General features: G+C 37.9%; 1 protein-coding gene across 1 annotated transcript in view; it reads right to left on the reverse strand.

The window, feature by feature from the left end:
• LOC136873652 (gastrula zinc finger protein XlCGF57.1) overlaps positions 1 to 19,729 on the reverse strand; it is a 79,992-nt gene that overhangs the window by 57,592 nt on the left and 2,671 nt on the right. Inside the window, exon 2 of the mRNA XM_067146719.2 lies at positions 488 to 583. Within this exon, the coding sequence (XP_067002820.2) occupies positions 488 to 583 (96 nt within the window). The remainder of the gene's footprint in view (positions 1 to 487; positions 584 to 19,729) is intronic.

Below are 19,729 nucleotides of genomic sequence, written 5' to 3' on the forward strand. Positions count from 1 at the left end.
CCGCGCCGGCAGTGATTCTCGATTTACGCACATTCGGAAAGATAAATTTTCCAAAATTTTAAATAAGACCCACACCCAATTTTGGAAGCAATATTTTCAAACAGCAGTGCAGGTGGTACTCGAGATTATACGGTATTTTGTTTTAATTAAGTTATTTCTTTTTTCAGGTAAAATCTGTTCTTACATTTTCTTCAGATATTCCTTCTACCTATGTATTAATAAATTAGTTGCAACAGACTGACAAACTTAAATTTATAAATTAACTGAGTCGAAACTGAAAGATAAACATCTGTCATGATACCTAGTGCGGGATCTTGGAACCTCTTGAAGGAAATACAAAAATTAGGTAAGAAAACCATCAATCATATAAAAATTATATTTACCCTAGGATCTTCAAATAGTGTGCTCTGAAATTAAGACTACCAATACAGCCATTTCCTAACTATTTCCATTAACAGACAGTGGCATATCACATAAGGTACATTACCTCAAATGCATTTTCCTGTGTTGGACCCGGTTCTATCAACTCTGATTTGGTTTCTTGTTTCAGAGATACCATTTCTGGTACAAATTCAACACTTTCCTGTGGGAAAAAAATATATATTAGGCAAGATCTTCACACACACATCTGCCAATCTAGTCACCAACAAATAAGCTTGATAATTCGTTACCTGCAAGTATATGGAATTCAAAAGGAAAAGATTGGGCAACTATTCATTTACTGGATGAGGACCAAGGGACTGGAATAAACTATCACTGGAAATGTTCAATAAGTTTGCAGGTTCTTTGAAAATGTTAAAGAAAAAGCTAGGAAAATAACTGATAGGGAATCTGCCACCTAAGTAAGAGCCCTAAATCCAGTTAACTGTTTGATTGACTTAATTTCAATATTTTGCTAATGTATAGGGCAAAGTTGTATGTTAGGAAGATTATTAAAACCAAAGAGTGCATTTCACGAGATGGAAAACATTCCATCTGAATGTTCAGGGATAACGTTTTTATACTATTACAGTGACATCTGGAAAAATGTACAGGAATACTGTCAACAGTCAGTACTAAGAAAGTCCCTTACTCTACTAAATACAGGGCGAGTGGGGTCAATGAAATTTCTATCACTTTTATAAACAATTTTGTTGGGGTGCTGTACTCGCCATTCTCACCAGATTTTCAATGATTGCCTCAAGAATAACACACCCCCAACAACTTGGAAGTGAGCTAAAAATGTAATCCCATTTCCTCAGAACTCGGTTTCAAAATTTTAAACTGATTACCACCAATTTTCTATTCTTACTGCCTTCTCCAAAGGCTAGAATTGTTGGTACATGTTCAAATACACGAATACCTGCACTCTCACTCTCTTTTGAATCCACTGCAGTCTGGCTTCAAGAAGGTTCATAGTACAGCAACTGCCTTACTGAAAGTGACTGACGACATCAGACAAGCAAAGAACGAAAGGCAAGAAACTATACTCGCACTTCCCGACTTCAGCAATGCTTTTGACATGATTAAGATCCAGATATTCCTAAAAAATTAATCATATTTTGGTTCTGAAGCTTCAAACTTTTCCCTCCCTTACTTTACAGATAATAAGCAGCGTGTTACAGCTCACGATATTACTTCACACTGGCAGGTCAGGAAGACTGGAGCTCCACACGGTCCAGTCCTTCATCCTCTCCTGTTTGCCCTTTATATAAACGATATCTCCTCTACGAAAAGTATAATAGATATCACCGTTTTGCCGATGACCTCCAAATTTACTGCTATGTTAATATAAAATATATATTGAATGCAAGAAAATATATTAACTCTGACCTTCAATAACTCAGTGTGTACGCCATTGAATACTCTCTCCTCCCCAACCCAAAAAAACTCAAACAATTATAATCAGTTCTCAGAAATGATTGAACGGATTTACAAACATTATACTATTCCTTCAGAGACAATGTAGCTGTAATCCAGTTCAGTAGTGAAGTGAAGAAACTACGTATAACCCTGACTGAAATTCTTGGCTGGTCTGCTCACGTAAGGAATGTAGAAAGTTGTACGCGACACTGCACCCTCTGATACAACATAACGCCATTTTGCCACAAAATACAAAGACAAAATTCCTCCAAACTTTGATACTACCAATGCTTGACTAAACCAACATTTTCACGTTGATGCAACCCATGACCAAACTAGAAAATGTCATTGAACTCTGGTCTTCAATTTGCTATTAACCTGAGGTACGACCTCTGAATAGCCCCTAAGTACACAGCTCATTCCTGGCTGAAACCTGACAGAGGATGGTATGTTCATTTATTAACACTGATATATCGAAGTCTCAATGAAAATTAATCCAGATATATTTACTTTCCTCATTCCATAATTGTAACACTATATATGGCAGTTCCCTCACTATTCCTGGCAACCACTCATCAATGTATAATATATCCTACGTTGTGGCCGCTGTCAGTAACTCAAAGCCAATATCAAAATTTTGGACTGCATGCTGAGATAACCTGTTGAATGCCACTAATTGTTTAGTGTGACTGGTGATGTACATTAAATTGTGATTTTAACTTTGCCTTTTTGCTGTTCAAATGATGCCCCTTGTAATTGATACATGGTTAGTATTATGTTATTGTCACACTGTAAACATATATAATATTTAGCTTTTAGCTCATGTTTGTTGTCATAATTGTTTCCCCATTACTTTTAGTACGTTCTGTTTAAGCAATGACTCATATTCTTCAGTTTGTATTTTATTTTTTATTTTGAATTTTTTACTTTGTTTTACTTTTATGTTACAGATTTCTTTTGTTTGATTTGTTGATCCTTGTTCCGCCCCCCTTTATTACATGTTCAAAATCAAAATCTCTTTATTTGCAAATGAGGTGTCTACCTCGGTGGCAAATGGTACACTAAAATACATTATTGTCAAGCACTAAATATTAAAATAACAAGAGAAGAAAATTTTTCTATTATCCAATATTATACAATTTACGCTAACAATGTTTTCTATTAAACACACAGCTCATCCTTAATAAATTTATATTGTTTACAAAATTCTACTTATAATATCTCCTGTACTACTGACAAATATAGTCAACTGATATACAGTATGTGGAATTACTTCAAATGATACTATACAACTGGTATAAGATTAATATTTACATTGCATATATTTATTTACTATTTTTTTTTTTTTTTTTTACCCGTTCTGGATCCTAAGTAGCATAACGACCTGCTGCGTCTTAACCAGAGCCCCTTTTGCCACCACTTTTCAGAGTTCCTGAAGGGCCTTCACAGCTACTGTAGCGGTCCCAGGGCCCTCGAAGTCCCCACTGTACTTCACCCTTACAGGCAGTCCCCTACTTTGGCTGTCCAAACTCCTTAGACCAGGGGATGGAATTAATTTATTCACACATATTTTTTTATTTACAATAACCTGCACTGGTCGAATGCCCTCTAACATTTAATTTATTTTCTCTGTTGCTGTTTATTCTCTTCTTGAATATCTGTACAGATTTTGGAAAAGGATCAAACACTACCCCTGGTAAACTGTTCCACTCCTTCACACCCTTCCCAATGAATGAAAATTTACCCCAATCGCTTCTGCTAAAATTCCTTCTAATTTTATATTTGTGGTCAGTCCTGCCGATATAATTATTTTCCAACTGAAACCTCTCACGGATATCTCCCCATGCTTCTTCTCCTGTATAGGCTCTATATAATCCTATAAGTCTAGTTTTTTCCCTTCTCTTACTTAAAGTTTCCCACCCTAGTTCCTTTAATGTTTCTGATACACTACTCTTTCTCCTGAAATCCCCTGTTACAAATCTTGCTGCTTTCCTCTGCACACTATCTATTTCTTTTATTAGGTATTCTTGGTGAGGATCCCAAACACTGTTTGCATATTCAAATAATGGACGAACCATACTCAAGTAACTTTTTTCTTTTAATTCTTTGTTGCATCCTTTAAGTAGCCTCATTATGACATGTAAAGATCTGTATGCTTTCCCAACAATGTCATCAATATGACCCTTCCAGTGCAAATTACTTTCAAATCTCACACCTAAGTATTTGCACTTGCCATCTTTTGGGATAATTACTTCATCCAAAGTATATTCAAATTCAGTTTTAAAGCTCCTGTTCGTAAAAGTTGTAACAGTTGATTTGCCTCCATTAACCTTCATATTATTTTCTTTAACCCATTGTTGGATACTTTCAAGGTCCCTTTGTAATTCTGAACAATCCTCAATGTTGTTTATTTCCCTATAAACAATTATATCATCTGCATACAATCTCATTTTTGATGTTATATTGTTCCCTAAATCATTTGCGTATATTAAAAAAAGTAACGGACCAATTATACTACCCTGTGCAATTCCCTTCCAAACTTTCTCTTCCTGAGATACGTTACTTCCTACTTTGACTTTCTGAACCCTTGAATTTAGAAATGTTCTTATCCAACGTATAACCCTTACGTCCAATCCTATTCCCTACAATTTCTTTAATAATATTCCATGTTCCACTCTATCAAAGGCTTTGGAAAGACCTATGGCTATGCAATCTAACTGGCCTCCTGAATCCAATTGATCTGATATGTCCTGCTGAAATCCCACCAGTTGTGCCTCACAAGAAAATTCCTTTCTAAATCCATACTGGCTCCTCATGAACCAATTTTTATCATCATATATCCCTCTGATGTACTTTGATATTAAACTCTCCAGTATTTTACAAACTATACTGGTCAGGCTGATTGGTCTGTAGTTCTCTGATTTCCTTTTATCACCCTTTCCTTTATAAATTGGTATTGTTATAGATTCCTTCCATTCCTTTGGTATTACACTATTATTTATGACATAGTCGAAGATAAATTTTAAATAAGGCACTATGTACCACCCCATTGTCTTTAATACCTCCCCAGTAATTTGATCACTTCCTGCTGCTTTTCCTTACTGAAGCAGTTGGATTTCTCTGAAAGTATCTTCATTTGTGAATGAGAAGCTTCTTGTTTCCCTATGTCTCTCTCCCTCTCTATCTTCTGTTTCGGTTTCCAACTCTTGACAATCATCTACTGAATCTCTAAATTCCCTACTAAATAGGTTTGCTTTCTCAGTATCTGTTAAATAGTGTTCACCCCCTTCTCCCACCATTGTAGGAATTTGGATTCCTTTTCGTTTTTGATTCCTGATGTATGAATACAGCTTTTTCCACTTCCCTTTGTGGTCAATACCCTCTTGAAGTACGCCATTCATATAATTCTCTTTTGCTTCCTTTTTCACTCTATTCAGTTCCCTCATTAGCTGTTTTCTAGTTTCTCTACTCTCCCCACCCTCTTTGATTTTCCTGTTTACTATTCTACATTTTCCTTTTAATTTTCTTATTTCCCTTGTATAATAAACAGGGTCTGAGGTCATTTTACCCTCCTTAACAGGTACAAATCTCTTCTCTTCTTCCCAAATGATTCCTTTAAATTTAGCCCAAAGTGTATCCACGTTACTCCCTTCACTTATCCAACAACTGAATTGTGATTTAAGGTAAGTCCCAAATTCATCAACTTTAGTTTTTCTGTACAATTTCTTGTCTTGTGTAACCCTCTTATTAAGCCTTTTTGGTACGAGTCCTACATCCATTATTACAGCCTTATGGTCTCCTATTCCTTCAATTACCTCAGTTTTATCAACAATTTCCCATGGTTTAACCAAGAATACATCTAGTAAGTTATTGAGACGAGTTGGTTCTTGTACTACTTATGTAAATCCTCCCTCCCAAATTAACTTATTTGCCAGTTTCTGTTCATGGGTTTCACTTGCAGCTCCATTCCATTCAACTTCAGGCAAATTCAGATCTCCCCCAATTATTACCATATCATTATTATTGTTTTTATGAGTATAATCTATTATTTTCTCAAAGATTTCCATGTCTCTTTCCTATCTTCCAGGCCTGTATGTTCCTATAATTCCCACCTCCTTCATATTATCACAAACTAATTTTATCCCTAATATTTCATCCCTTTCATCGGAAAACCATTCATGTGAACAGTAAGTTTCCTTCACCAGAATAAACACCCCCCCTTCCTTTTTATCTCCTCGGTCTCTGCGATAGACTGTGTACCCTTCCGGAAATACTTCTCTATTACCCACCCCTTCTTTCAACCACGATTCCACTCCTATCACCACATCAGTCTCATAAGATTCCATCAATGTACCGAATTTTAATTGTTTATTTACTACACTTTGACAGTTTACCAAGAGCAATCTCAGACCCCCTTCCTCCCTAAAACTTGACTATTGCAATTGGGTAACTTGAAATTCCTTACTATCCTGAGTTTCTTTTTCTAGTTGACTGAGCCAGCTTGAAGTACAGCTGGCTCTTTCTACTAGTTTTCCTGGTCAGTATTATAACTCAAGGGAGTTTCCTGTTTTACAGTACATATCTTAAGATTAATAAAATCTAGAACAATATTTGCTATCTTTCGTTTACCTGAATTGTTTAGATGGAGGCCATGTTTTGTATAACAGTATCTCTCAAAACTGCTGCATTCAATAACCTGAGTATTCCGAAAATGTTTACAAATTTTAACAATATCTGTATTGACCTTGTCCACTTCAATGTTCACACACGAGTCTCTACTCAAATCATGCCTGTGGGGCACGTTCACTACAAAGACGTTAGTGTGGGTCAGCTTCCCTAGTGTACAGTATGTTTAAGTTGTGATCTTACATTCCTGGCGTCGTCGTAAGCTACGTCGTTCGTCCCACCGATGATAAGCACTGCATTGCCGCTCCCGAAGTTCCTAGTTGCTGCTTCTTTTTTTTCCAGAACACTGCTGATAGAAGCTCCTGGATATATTTCTCCAGTTGCTGCTATATTCTCGTCGTTAATCACTCCCGCAATTCCCCTTCCTTGGCTATCACCAAACACAGCTACCTTCGCTGATTTAGGCCTAACTGGGTCTTGAATCTGAATTCTAGGCCTAAATTTTAAACTCGGCACGGCAATGGCAGCGGATCGCGATGATTTGGTTTCACGCGCGCGATCACTTTCTTCCAGAATTAAATTATTTAGGGCAGAAAACCTATTTCTGATGTTTATTTCCGGAAATTCAGTTGTAGATTTCTTCTTAGCCGGCCATCCACGAACTACTTGACACCACGTGCTCGAGTTTGTTACTTGTACCGGTATATCACTCAAAGAATGGTCAGTCCCAAATTCTAGTGATCGCAGTCTTTCTTTTAATTCTTGATTTTCAACTTTAAGAGTCTCATTGTCCTTTTTTAGAATGTTTATAATTTCTAACGCACTTTTATATTCCTCATCGACTGTTTTCGGTGCTTCGTCAACGCCGTCCCCAACAACAACATTCCGAACACACTGCTCACAAATCCAGTCAACATTTTCATTAGTTTTTACGTCTCTAGGACAATTTCCGCACTTATAATGCCACCATCGATCACATGAATCACACAACATTCCATTTTTCACTAATCTTCGACATTTTCCGCACTTTTCGTCACATTTTACGGTTAATTTACTCGGAGAATAAAACACTTCGTCGTCATTACCGGGCGCCATTTTGGTACTCTAATAAATGGGAAACAAAGGAGAAATATTTCGAGGATAGCTGACGGAGGATTCGAACCGTGCTATCTACCGTAGAACCCATGACTGGCTGTGCCGCAAGGCACTGAGCTAACCTATTTAGTTTGTTCCCTAAATCTGTTATTTAGCTCAGTTATCTATGAGTTTACAACATAGTAGTATATTTCTCCTATATGTCTACTGTCATGTAATTTATGGTTAAGTGTAAGAGAGAGCTACAAAGCCTAAATCCACCACTAAAGTCAAATAAATAAATAAATAAACAAAAACAAACAAACAAACAAACAAACAAACAAACAAACAAACAAACAAACAAACAAACAAACATTCTACTCAATCTAAACAAGATAACTCTTCACTATTCTGCCATCATAAATGAATTCAACATGACATAAGTGACATTTTACATTTTGAGCTGTGTTACCTATTGTGTACTACAGGGGAATCTGTCATCTCCTCAATTAACTTACAATATATTCTAGCAGATACATTGGTTAGCCCAAGGAAATGCAAAATAGGTCATTTCAGCTATGTTTAAGGTTGACTAAACAGCAATTTTGTAACATACACCAAAGAAAATATAGCTAAAATCTCGAGTTTGTTTGCTGATGTGTTCAACTGCCCAGAAAAACAACTGAAAACCCCCTCCAGAATCCGCAGTGTAGAGTTGTCTCAAGATTCTATAGATGCGTACACCAACAATCTCCTATAACAACTTTGTTGGGGAGGCAAGGCAGTGTTACGTGCAGGGCCCTATACGAGAACTGCAAAATATTTACTGTGAAAACTGGAATGGTATATAACTGCATATGTATGAACTAATAGATTTTCAGCCATATATTATGCTTTTCCTTCTACATTTTTTCTTATATCCAGATAGGGTGAACTGTGTTGCACGTACCGATTTGGCCCCGGTTTCATGCCCAATAGCTGGCCCCGCAGTGTAGGGGTAGCGTGCCTGCTTCTTACCCAGGGCCCCGGGTTTGATTCCCAGCCAGGTCAGCGATTTTTACCTGGACCCGAGGGCTGGTTCGAGGTCCTACGTGATTAAAATTGAGGAGCTAGAGAGCCAAGAATAACAACTGTCAGGATTTGTCGTGCTGAACACACAACAACGTGTAATCTGGAGGCCTTCGGGCTGAGCAGCAGTCACTTGGTAGGCCACGGCCCTTCAAGGCTTTTGCGCCATGGGGTTTGCTTTTAGTTTTAAAGCCCAATGCCCTTCCTTTGGAAGGAATGTGTTTCTGGGCTGGTTTGTAGTATCCTTTTTTCATAGTGTACATGAAGGAAAGATTACAGATACTGTACTTTCCTATGGAGTCAGTATTCTGTCAGACATACTTATCAAAGGGTATACTTCATACTGAGCAACATTTCAAGCCATACATGCTCAGCTTAACCATGTAGTACACAAAACAAAGGTTTGAACACTGCATTCGTCTGATATAAATCATTACAAATGGCTGCTTGAGATAGGCTGGGTGACTCCGTTCCTCCAATAATACCTACAAAGGACTGAAATGGCAGCTGATATGTAACAGCGTTCAAAGCACATGTGGATTCAGGATAGTTTATCTATCATCATCATCATTATCTAAAGGCTTTGCCTTGTCGCTGCAACCATTGGTCTCTTCTCTATGCGATCCTTTTCATCTCTCCATAACCTTGGCATCCCATCATCTCAACTACCTCTTCAATTATCTTCTTCTGTGGTTTCCCTCTGCCTTTCTTTCCCTTCGAACAAGTTCTTTGTGACCGAAAACTGACACTTTTCTCCTTTTTATCGTTGTTATTAAATGTCTCTGGGTGTTTATTTCTCTACGCAATGCTTCATTAGTTTTCTTCTCAATCCAGCTAGTTCTTGTCATCTTCCTCCATAACCACATTTCCACTGCCTCTAGTTGTTTCACGTCCTCCTTCATAGCCATATAGCAGCACACTCCAAATGAATGTTTTGATAAACATTTTCTTTTGTTCATTATCTAAGGATTTATTAATTAAGAGCTGCTTCTTCTCCTCAAAGGCTTTTTTACACAGTGAAATTCTTCTTTTTATTTCCACAATGCATCTGTTGTCATCGGTAGTAACTGATCCTAAGTAGCAGAACTTATACACCTGTTTTATTAAAATATTTCCAATTCTGATATGTGCCTCTGGCTTCGTTTTAGATTTGCTTACAACCATAACATTAGTTTTATTTACATTAATGGTAAGTTGGAATCTTTTAAGATGGATGCTAATTTGTTGAGCATGATCTGCATGTTCTTCTTATTGTCAGCCAGAAGTGCAGTATCTATATCACAAGAAATATTTTAAAAAGGCATTTCAATGTAATAACACAGAGTGAAACAATGAGTCTCTGTACATGCTGGCACATTCATTAAAATGCAATGATCTATTAGAGTAGGAACTGTGTTGCTATCAATACTGATTTATTTCAATAATAATATTCTAGTTTATACATACATAGAACACAGTGCTAGTATGCCTTCAGGTTTTGTAATTATTACCAACTTGAAGAGATCAGGAAAGTGCAGAAAGCTAACATGTATACCAGAACGACTGAATGCAGTACACTTCTTAATGCTTCTCTACTGTGAATATAAAATACCACAGCCCCCTCAGTCCTAAGTAATCTTCAGCACATCAGGATATGCGATACTTGTTCACTACTGAACAACAATGCAGCTTTATACCTGACAATAATTTTGATTAGTAAATAGAGAATTACATGTGATAATACATGCGATAAAATGTTATAGCAATTCCCCTTCTCTTATCTTTGGGCATTTAATGTGTTGTGCCCAATGCCTGCAAGAGAATATTTAATTTCACGACTGAATCATGCTTGAAATATGTCTTCAGCTTATTAGATAGTGATTAGTACATGCCAAAGAGAAGTTAGGTACAGAAGAAAAATGGCCAACTGGACACAAGTGGGATTGGTAACAAAATCATCTGTTTCCAAATACGATGCAGCCATGAAAATTAAATATTCCCTTCAACTGGCCCACAAGACATGAAAAGTGTGCACTCTACACTTTTGCTGGCTATAGCTCAGATTCTGTCCAAAAGAACAGATATGACCTACCAGAGGTTAACATCTACCTCTTAACCCACTTACTAGCTGGTTTTTTCAGTACTGTTGTACATCATATGTACCAAGAAAGATGACATACCACAAAATATAGAATAATGTGCCATGTGGTGAGAGTGAGTAAACTGATGATGACGATGATCTCTGTTGTTTGAATGGGCCTAACAGTAAGGTCATCGGCCCCTAATGGAGCAAGGTGCAAAAAATTGAGATGATAGTTTAAACTTCAAAATATATCCACTGACTTAGATCTAAAACAAATTATGATGAAGGAATTACCCTGAATCCAAAATAATCAGTGGATCCCATTCATAACTTTGAGATGTTGCCCAAAGGGGTCCAAAATCCAGGTCACCGGCCCCTCATAATTGTAATAATCACTGGTAAAGCAGAACCATGATGTTCCTCCTATAGTGGTACTAATCACAGGTAATGTCGACCCATGGTATGTCATGCGTAATGGCATCACTCACAGGTAACACAGACCCATGGTGTTCCTCACTTAGTGGGACTAATCATGTGCGCTGGTATCCCATGGTGTTCCTCACGTAGTGGAACTAATCAAAGGCCATGTATTCTCATGATGTTACTCATATACATAGTGGTACTGATCATAGGCAAGGTAGACCCATAGTGTATCACACATTATGGTACCACCCACAGATAACACAGACCCATGGTCGTCCACACATAGTGCTATTAATCATGGGCAATGCACAAACCCATGTTGTTTCTCACATAGTGGTACCAATCACAGACAACACAGACCCACTGTGCTCCTCATGTAGTGGTATTACTTACAGATAATGCAGACCGGGAACCAACACAATTCAGCGCAGTGTATGGCGGCAGCTCCCCCCACAGGGATGCCAATCTGTGATGCTGTGTGCCCACTCCCCCACCTTGGTGGAATGCACATGATGGTACTAATCACAGGCAACACCCAGACCATGGTGTTCCTCACACAATAGTACTAATCTCAAGTAACGTCAGCCCAAGGGGTTCCTCACATAATGGTACAAATCACAAGTAATCTCATGGTTCCAATTACATCATTCCTTGGTTGGCCCTATTAGTTGCCTCTTAGGACAAAAGGAGATACTACGAGTGTAATCTACATCTCCACCCCCACCCACAAGTGGTATGTAAGTGAATTTTTACCAATCACTTTTAAAACTGTGTGGTTTTAAACAGAGTAATTATCATTGTTCCAGAAATGTGATTGAATGTTCAGCTAGTCTACTGATGTAATTGAGTTCTTCTTATCTCAGTCATGGTTGTATGCTGTAGATTCTTTACCCACTAGTGAATTTCTTTAACACAGATGAGAGAACTTACTCCATTGGTTATGTAATTTTGTATTTCTGTTTCTTCAGTTAACGAGTGATGACTAGTTACTACATGAAAAAATATGCATGTTCAAAAACATTTGTCTTGTGGACCAAGGCATGGGTATTACAGCTTACAAAATCAGCTGATTTGAAGTGTCAATGTACCTCAGTATTATATCCTCACGCAGAACCGTGGTGTTCTTCCTACAGTGGTATTAATCACAGGTAACGTAGGCACATGGTATGTTGGTAACACAGATCCATGATAGACTATTGAGGTTAGGCCAAGTGAAGTGGCACAAACTCCAAGAAACTTTGCTCTATTTCCTCAGAAATGAACTGCGGATGTTCTAATAATACTGAAAGGTTTGAAACTGAATGGCCATTTCTCTAATCCTGAAATTATACTCATGTTCATTACCACATGCACCATTCATTCATGCTTGCTCCATGTTTTATGTCTTCAGTCCGTGATTTGAGGAATAGAAATCAACATCATCATTAGACTAATCAAAGGCACGGGGGAAGGGACTGAAATCAAGAGAAATGAAGGAAAGAAAAGAACAGAAGATATGAAGAAATAAGTAAGCAAAAATGAGAGGTCACTGGGGAGGCAGAGAAAATAAGATTTAGAACACAAAAGTCAAAAATGAAAAGAACAAAGAATTATGTAAAAATGGGTGTACACTGAGTGTCAGTATGTGACTCAATAAATGAACTACATAGTAATGAGAAGAGTACGAATTTAGAAAACTGAAACAAAATACACAGAGTGAAGGACAGATAAGGGGACTGTCCATCTCCAAGATATAACAGGCGATAAAAGAGACTATTCTAAGATGTCAGCTATATTTAAATATTAGATAAACCCCTCTGGCTAAGGCGACAGCGAACCGTCCTCTCATTGCTGGGTTCTGTGGTTATTCCATGTGAGATTTGTGCTGTACAAAGCAGAGGTGGGACAGGTATTTCTCCGGGTACTCCAGTTTTCCTTGTCATCTTTCAATCCAGCAACACTCTCCAATATCATTTCATTTCATCTGCCATTCATTAATCATTGCCCAGAGGAGTGCGACAGGCTTCAGCAGCTGGCACAATTCCTATCCTCGCTGCTAATTGGGGGCTTCATTCATTCCACTCCTGACCAACACAAATTACTGCAAACAGGCTGTGGATTTTCAATGTCTTTTAGAAGTTCAATAACTTGTCAGCCAGTAGTGGCAAACTAATTCTGTTGTAGCTAGAGCATGACTTTGCCTGTTGGCAGGGGCAAGAGGGAAGGGAATCAGCTGGTAAGTAAAGAAATATCTTTGCAGTGTAAAACAAACTGCTGTTCAGGTGTTGCTTCCTCACATACTACACTGGGTAGTACAGTATAGTCTACCTAGTAGCTGTAGAAGTAATTGAGTGATTGATTGATGTTTTAAAGGACAAAATACTTTGGATGATTATCCCCAGTGAATGACCCTTACCTCAAACGCACACTTTACGTGTCCAGTGTCTCAAAGTCTCAGAAGAACAGCAACAAAAGCTTGGGTGTCTTTGGTTGGGAAAACATACTTGACATATTTGTCCTGCCCTTTCTATATTACATCTTACCTCAACATAAATTAAAATCATATCACACATTCTATGTTTAGTACAGCCATTTTGTATGTCCGCAAGTCTTGTACCTGTCTGCAGGTCACATTGCACAGACCTCAAGACATGTGATTCTAGAGTATTGCAGAGTCTTTGAAGGGAGCGTAACTTGGAGAAATCACAAATGTGCTGATGTTCTGCTTAACAAAGGGGAGTATCATATGCCTACTGACCTTTCAAAATCACTGACAGAAATTTTGTGATTTAATTTCACATATATCAATTAAGACGTGAGACAAGTTCTTAAAGAATTTTTATTAGAATACCATCTTCCATAACTGTTCAAATGACATGCCTTATTTAAACTAACCCTATATACCTTTAACAGACCGGGCGAGTTGGCCGTGCACGTAGAGGCGCGCGGCTGTGAGCTTGCATCCGGGAGATAGTAGGTTCAAATCCCACTATCGGCAGCCCTGAAAATGGTTTTCCGTGGTTTCCCATTTTCACACCAGGCAAATGCTGGGGCTGTACCTTAATTAAGGCCACGGCCGCTTCCTTCCAACTCCTAGGCCTTTCCTATCCCATCGTCGCCATAAGACCTATCTGTGTCGGTGCAACGTAAAGCCCATAGCAAAAAAAATAAAAAATACCTTTAATAGTTTTAATAGTTCGGCAACCAGCTATAGTTTTACTGACAGCCAGAAGCCCCGCTAAAATAGTGTCTGTCCATACCCAAATATTTCATGTTACAAAGTAGCTTGCTTATATTTCTATAATTACTGATCTTGGCTTGTTTAACAATGATTTCAACATTTGAACACATACTTACAAACTTTTGAAGTAATCCTACAGTATGAAAACAACGTTCCTAAGTAGCTCAATAATCTGTTATGTATCAAAAATCTTTAATATATTTATTTGTGTTCATTACTTTACCAATCCTTATATATGCATATACAAAACTTAATCAACAACTTACATGGAATACAAATAGCAAATATCATACAGAAACAGTACTTATGTAGAAGAAGTGTCATGTGTCAGTGGAGTAGCACTTTGATTTTACAACACTACTACAAAAATTAAGCCCTACAAGCATTTTACAGCCTTCACTGTACAACACCAAACAGAGCACAAAGGTATTAGGATGTGTGCAGGAAAGTTTGCAGCTAATCCACAGATGTATGTTGCTAATTAAGGGTGCTCTGATCATAAAAAATTCCATGTCACAATTTGATTAAATAATTTTGAGGTAATAGCAATGCCTAAGTTTACAAGAATTATGTTACAAAAATAAAAAACTATCATTATTCTTATCAGAAATGAATTAGGGTTCACGGTCCATCAACCAGGATGATAACAGCTTCCATGATACTCTTTACTATCCTACCCTCTTCTGGATAATTCTTGTAGATTGCTATTAATCTACTGTGTTTGACTGCCTAACTTATGTGTGCTATCAATGTACAGTAGTAAAATAATAATTGCAAGAGGGGTATACCTTCCCCGGTTAGTTAAACTGTGTACCATCTCTAAGGCCATCTGTGTCAATGGACTTGAACTTGCAAACTCCCAAAAACTTTCATCTTCCTCAATTAGATGTCTCTACCAATGATTTAGCTGCTCCCTCTTCTGGACTCAAATTTAACTAATAGAAAAGGTAATATTTGTTTTTGGGTTGCCAAACCTTTTGAGGATAATTTTGTTTATGTACCAAAGTTGTTAACACTCAGCTGGTTCCTCCTTGATTGAAAAATCCTTTTTTTTTTTTTGCCAGTGGATTTATATTGTACCGACATAGGTAGGTCTTATGGCGACGATGGGATAGGAAAGGCTAAGGAGCTGGAAGGAAGCGGCCATTGCCTTATTTAAGGTGCAGCTCCAGCATTTGCCTGGTGAGAAAATGAGAAACCACAGAATACCATCTTCAGGGCTGCTGACAGTGGGATTCGAACCCACTATGTCTCGGATGCAAGCTCACAGCTGTGCACGCCTAATGGCATGGCAAACTCGCCCAGTTGAAAATTTCTTCTCTAGCCAATCAAATCAAGGGGTATGCAAAAGGAATCCAGCCTATCAGTAACAACTCCTGGAAGCTTCCTCTCAGGGAACTATAAAAGCACAGCATTTTATGGCGGTCTGGCCTGAATGGCTCCAGTGCTTGGGAGTGTGACGTAACCTAAGAGAGGCAGGGGTGATCCCGGCATGAGGAAGATCCAGTGGCTCAAGTTAATGGCAGATTTTACCTCGACATGTGATAGCTACTGCGGGTAGTTTGAGGGGAACGTTTCAACATCTTTTCTTTTAATGTAATTTTGTAAACTGGTGGTTTCAGTGTAGCAAGTCTGAGGACTCTGGTTTTATTAATGAGTGATGTTTACATTCAACTATGAATTGGATGAGTCAAGTCTTCAACATCTTCTCCTTTATTGACACCTTGCAGTGTAGGATTAGCCTCTGTATCATGCGGCCATAAGCCCACTTAGGGTTTTAACAATTTCTGTAAGAAGTGCTGGTGATTTGCCTCCTTGCCTTTTGTTTATGGCTAGTTATGTCCAACCGTTTTCTTTTTCCATTAAGGCAGTTTATTCTGCAACTTCTTTCTGCATTTGGTTCCCTTCAGGAACAGTGCTTAATGTTATTTTTACTGTTGGGCAATGGATAAGCCCACTCTGGGGCAACTGTACATGAGCACTTTAATGTGCAGTGGAAATGTGATTGTGTCATAATAAATTGATTGCCACTGCGAGGCTCGACACTGGTGTTTTGGAGCTCAGATTCCTGTGTAATGTAACTGGTATGAGCAAGGTTTGCTATTTGAAGAATATTGTACAGTTCTGGAGCAATGATACTCTTCCCCATGTAAAATTACCTACTTTGTAATTATTAGAAGTTTTGTACCTGATTTTTGGATTTCTAAGTCCTTTATATTACTAGAGCTAATAAGCTCACTCATAACCTGTTTTATTTGTCTGATATTCATTCAGATTTTCTATCTATCAATTTTAAACTACAAAAAAGAAAAGGAAAGAAATAAAATTTCCAAAATTTGTTGTGTTAAGTTCTGCTCTGGTATTCAACCCAGGCGCTTCTTATTCCTCTGTGAAGCCCAAAAACCCCCTAACAATAATAACTGTACACCTTCCCTGGCTACTTAAACACCGTGCCTTCTCTACGGCCATTTATGCCAGCACACGAGCTTTTAAAAACTTTTTTAAACTTTCTTCTTTGACAGTTAGATAGCTCTACCATCTATTTGTTAGCGACATCGTATGGCTAGAGACAAATTAATAGCTTAGGAAATTTTGTATTTGTTACTGGTAAACCTTTCTCAGAGGATTTTTTTAAAAAATGTACCCAAACTGTCAACACCTTAGCTGGTTCCTCCTCCATTGTAAGCTACCCTTCACATGCTTATAACTACGTTCTCTAGCCAATCAAACCCAGGGGTGTTTATGGAAATTCAGCCTGTCGACATATTGTATTTTAAGTTAGTTTGGAACTTCCCTACGGAACTATATACGGTGGGCACTATACGGCCGTAACACACCCTCCAAAACTATTGAACAATTCCATCCTCCCATCGTAAATCTATCTAAAACAACTCTGAGTGATGATGATAACTCAATTCTTTCGAAGGGCTTCAAACACAATTGGCTTTATCTAAAGACACAATTAAACCAACTGCTTTTTCCACCTTCACTTTCACTCAGGATGCTTATAAAATAACTAATATTTTTAAAAAACATAATATGAAAATTTCTTTTAGAACTAACAATAGAAGTCTTGATATCTTACACAACTCTAAATCTCTAAATAAGTCTAATGCTTTTTCTAAATCTGGTGTATACAGATTTAAATGCAACAACTGCAATTCCTCCTACGTCGGACAAACTGGCCGCAACTTCAATATCAGGTACTCTGAACATGTCAACGCCATTAAATACAACAGATTCTCTGCCATAGGACAGCACATACAAGACTCCAAGCATAGTTTCACCAGTATTGACAATGACATAAATATACTTAAAATCATTAACAAAGGCCCCCTCTTAAACATTACTGAAAACTGCTTTATCCACCTTGACCAGTACTTCAACCCTAATTTCAATTTAAACGACATTTCTGAAAAACCCAATATCCTTTTTGACTTCCTAATTCTTCTTCTCAAAAATTCCAAATTCCAAAACCCTAATTCTATTTTCCATGCCTTACATAGTTCCCACCCACATTTTCTACCTCCAATAACCCACCCTCCTAACCCACCCTAAACTACCCCTCCTTCATTTCCCTATCTTATCCTTCCTCATTACCATCTAACTTCAATTTCTTTTATTCTTTCTCTTATTTCACTATCACTCTTCCTCGTTTAATTTATTCTTCCTTCTCTATTTAAAAAAAAAAAAACCACGACCTTCATTTCGGTTCTCCTCTTTCAAATTTTAACTCTTGTTTTGCGCCAACTTCGACTACTTCAAACATAACCTAAAAATTTTTCATTTAAAAAATAGCGCACTGTGCATATAAGTTTTCATTTGTTTTCCGATATTACGCTTTTTACTACATTTTTTTCTTCTCTCTAGAATTGTTTTTTCAAGTCAACTGTTTTCCAAGAACTTAGCAGGAGTACAAGTACTCATTCAATTATTCTGATTTGCGTCGTATATTTTTATATACGTACTGAACTTCCCGCAACAGTGACAAATTCTGGACCTTCAAAACATTCTCCACTCTACTTTGGCGTTCGACCGCAGCGCATGACCTTGAATGTGCCGCGCTGATCACCAGGAGCTGGCGGCTTTCTACTACAAATCTATTCGTCTGCAACTTCAAGTTATTTTTGATCTTCGTATATTAGTTGATAGTGTTGTGACTTTGTGCATGACAGAATGTGGTGTCGTGTCTTTGTGCCTATCAGAGTGTGAAACTGACCTCCAATATTCATAAACATTGTACATGTTTTTACGGCTGATGATGACCTGGACTAAGGTCGAAACCGGTCTCATTTAAATAGGAATGTGATTACTGCATTTCTTTCTTTTAAGTATTGAATAGGTTGAACCTCCTTTTCAAATATTTAATTTTTAACACTATACGGCCGTCTTGTCTGAATAACTCCAGTTCTTTACAATGCAACTTGACGGAGACCAGAGTGCGAGAGCGAGGCAGGGCATGGCCAGCTTGAAGAAGATCCAGCGCTACAATGTAATGGCAGAATTTACCTAAACATGTGATAGTGCCTGCGAGTAGTTCAAGGGGACGGTTTCAGCCAAATATCTAACTTATAATCTTGTCTCTTTGGTGGTAGAAATGAATGACTTTCTGTGCAGTAAGGGAGCATGAGTGGTGACCCTCAGTTGCCACCCCTTCAACTTTGGGTTGGGTAACCTCTAAATTTTGGAAATCTTGTCTTGGCTTTCAAAAGTTCTCCCTTTAGTCACCCTGTGTGTCATTGGCTCTTAAGCTCACGTAGGTTCTCATCTTTTCCAGAATGTTTTATTAATGAGTACTGGTATTTCACCACCTTGCCCTGTTGTGTGGGTAATTATGCTGCTGTTTATTCTCTACAGTTCTTAAAATAACTGTGTCTACATTTTGGTTCTCTTTGGGAACAGCACTTAAACTAATTGTGGAACCTTTCAATAGATAAGCCCACTATGGGGCAACTGCGTAGGAGCACTTTGAAGTGGGGTCACCCTATGGGATCCTAGTGTAATTCAGAGTGTCAAAAGCAGCTGGTTGCCTGTTCAAGGCTAGACTCTTGTATCGTGGCGCTGAGACTCCTATAAAATGTACCCATGAGGAGCCTTTATGCTATTTCGTATGTAATTAAACGACTGGGAGTTTCTCCCTAGTTATTTTGTACCTGATTTAGCACTTATACATCTAATGCATTGCTCGAGCTGAGAAGCTCATTAATATTTTCAACTGCTCTTTGTACTACCATTAAATTTCTACCTCTGAATTTTAACACAGTTATTTTTTTTTTTTTTTTTTTTTTTTTTTTTTTGCTAGTTGCTTTACATCGCACCGAGACAGATAGTCTTATGGCGATGATGTGACAGGGAAGGGCCAGGAGTGGGAAGGAAGTGGCCGTGACCTTAATTAAGGTACAGCCCCAGCATTT

The sequence above is a fragment of the Anabrus simplex genome, chromosome 5, assembly GCF_040414725.1.
Source record: "Anabrus simplex isolate iqAnaSimp1 chromosome 5, ASM4041472v1, whole genome shotgun sequence".
NCBI classification, from domain to species: Eukaryota; Metazoa; Arthropoda; class Insecta; order Orthoptera; family Tettigoniidae; genus Anabrus; species Anabrus simplex.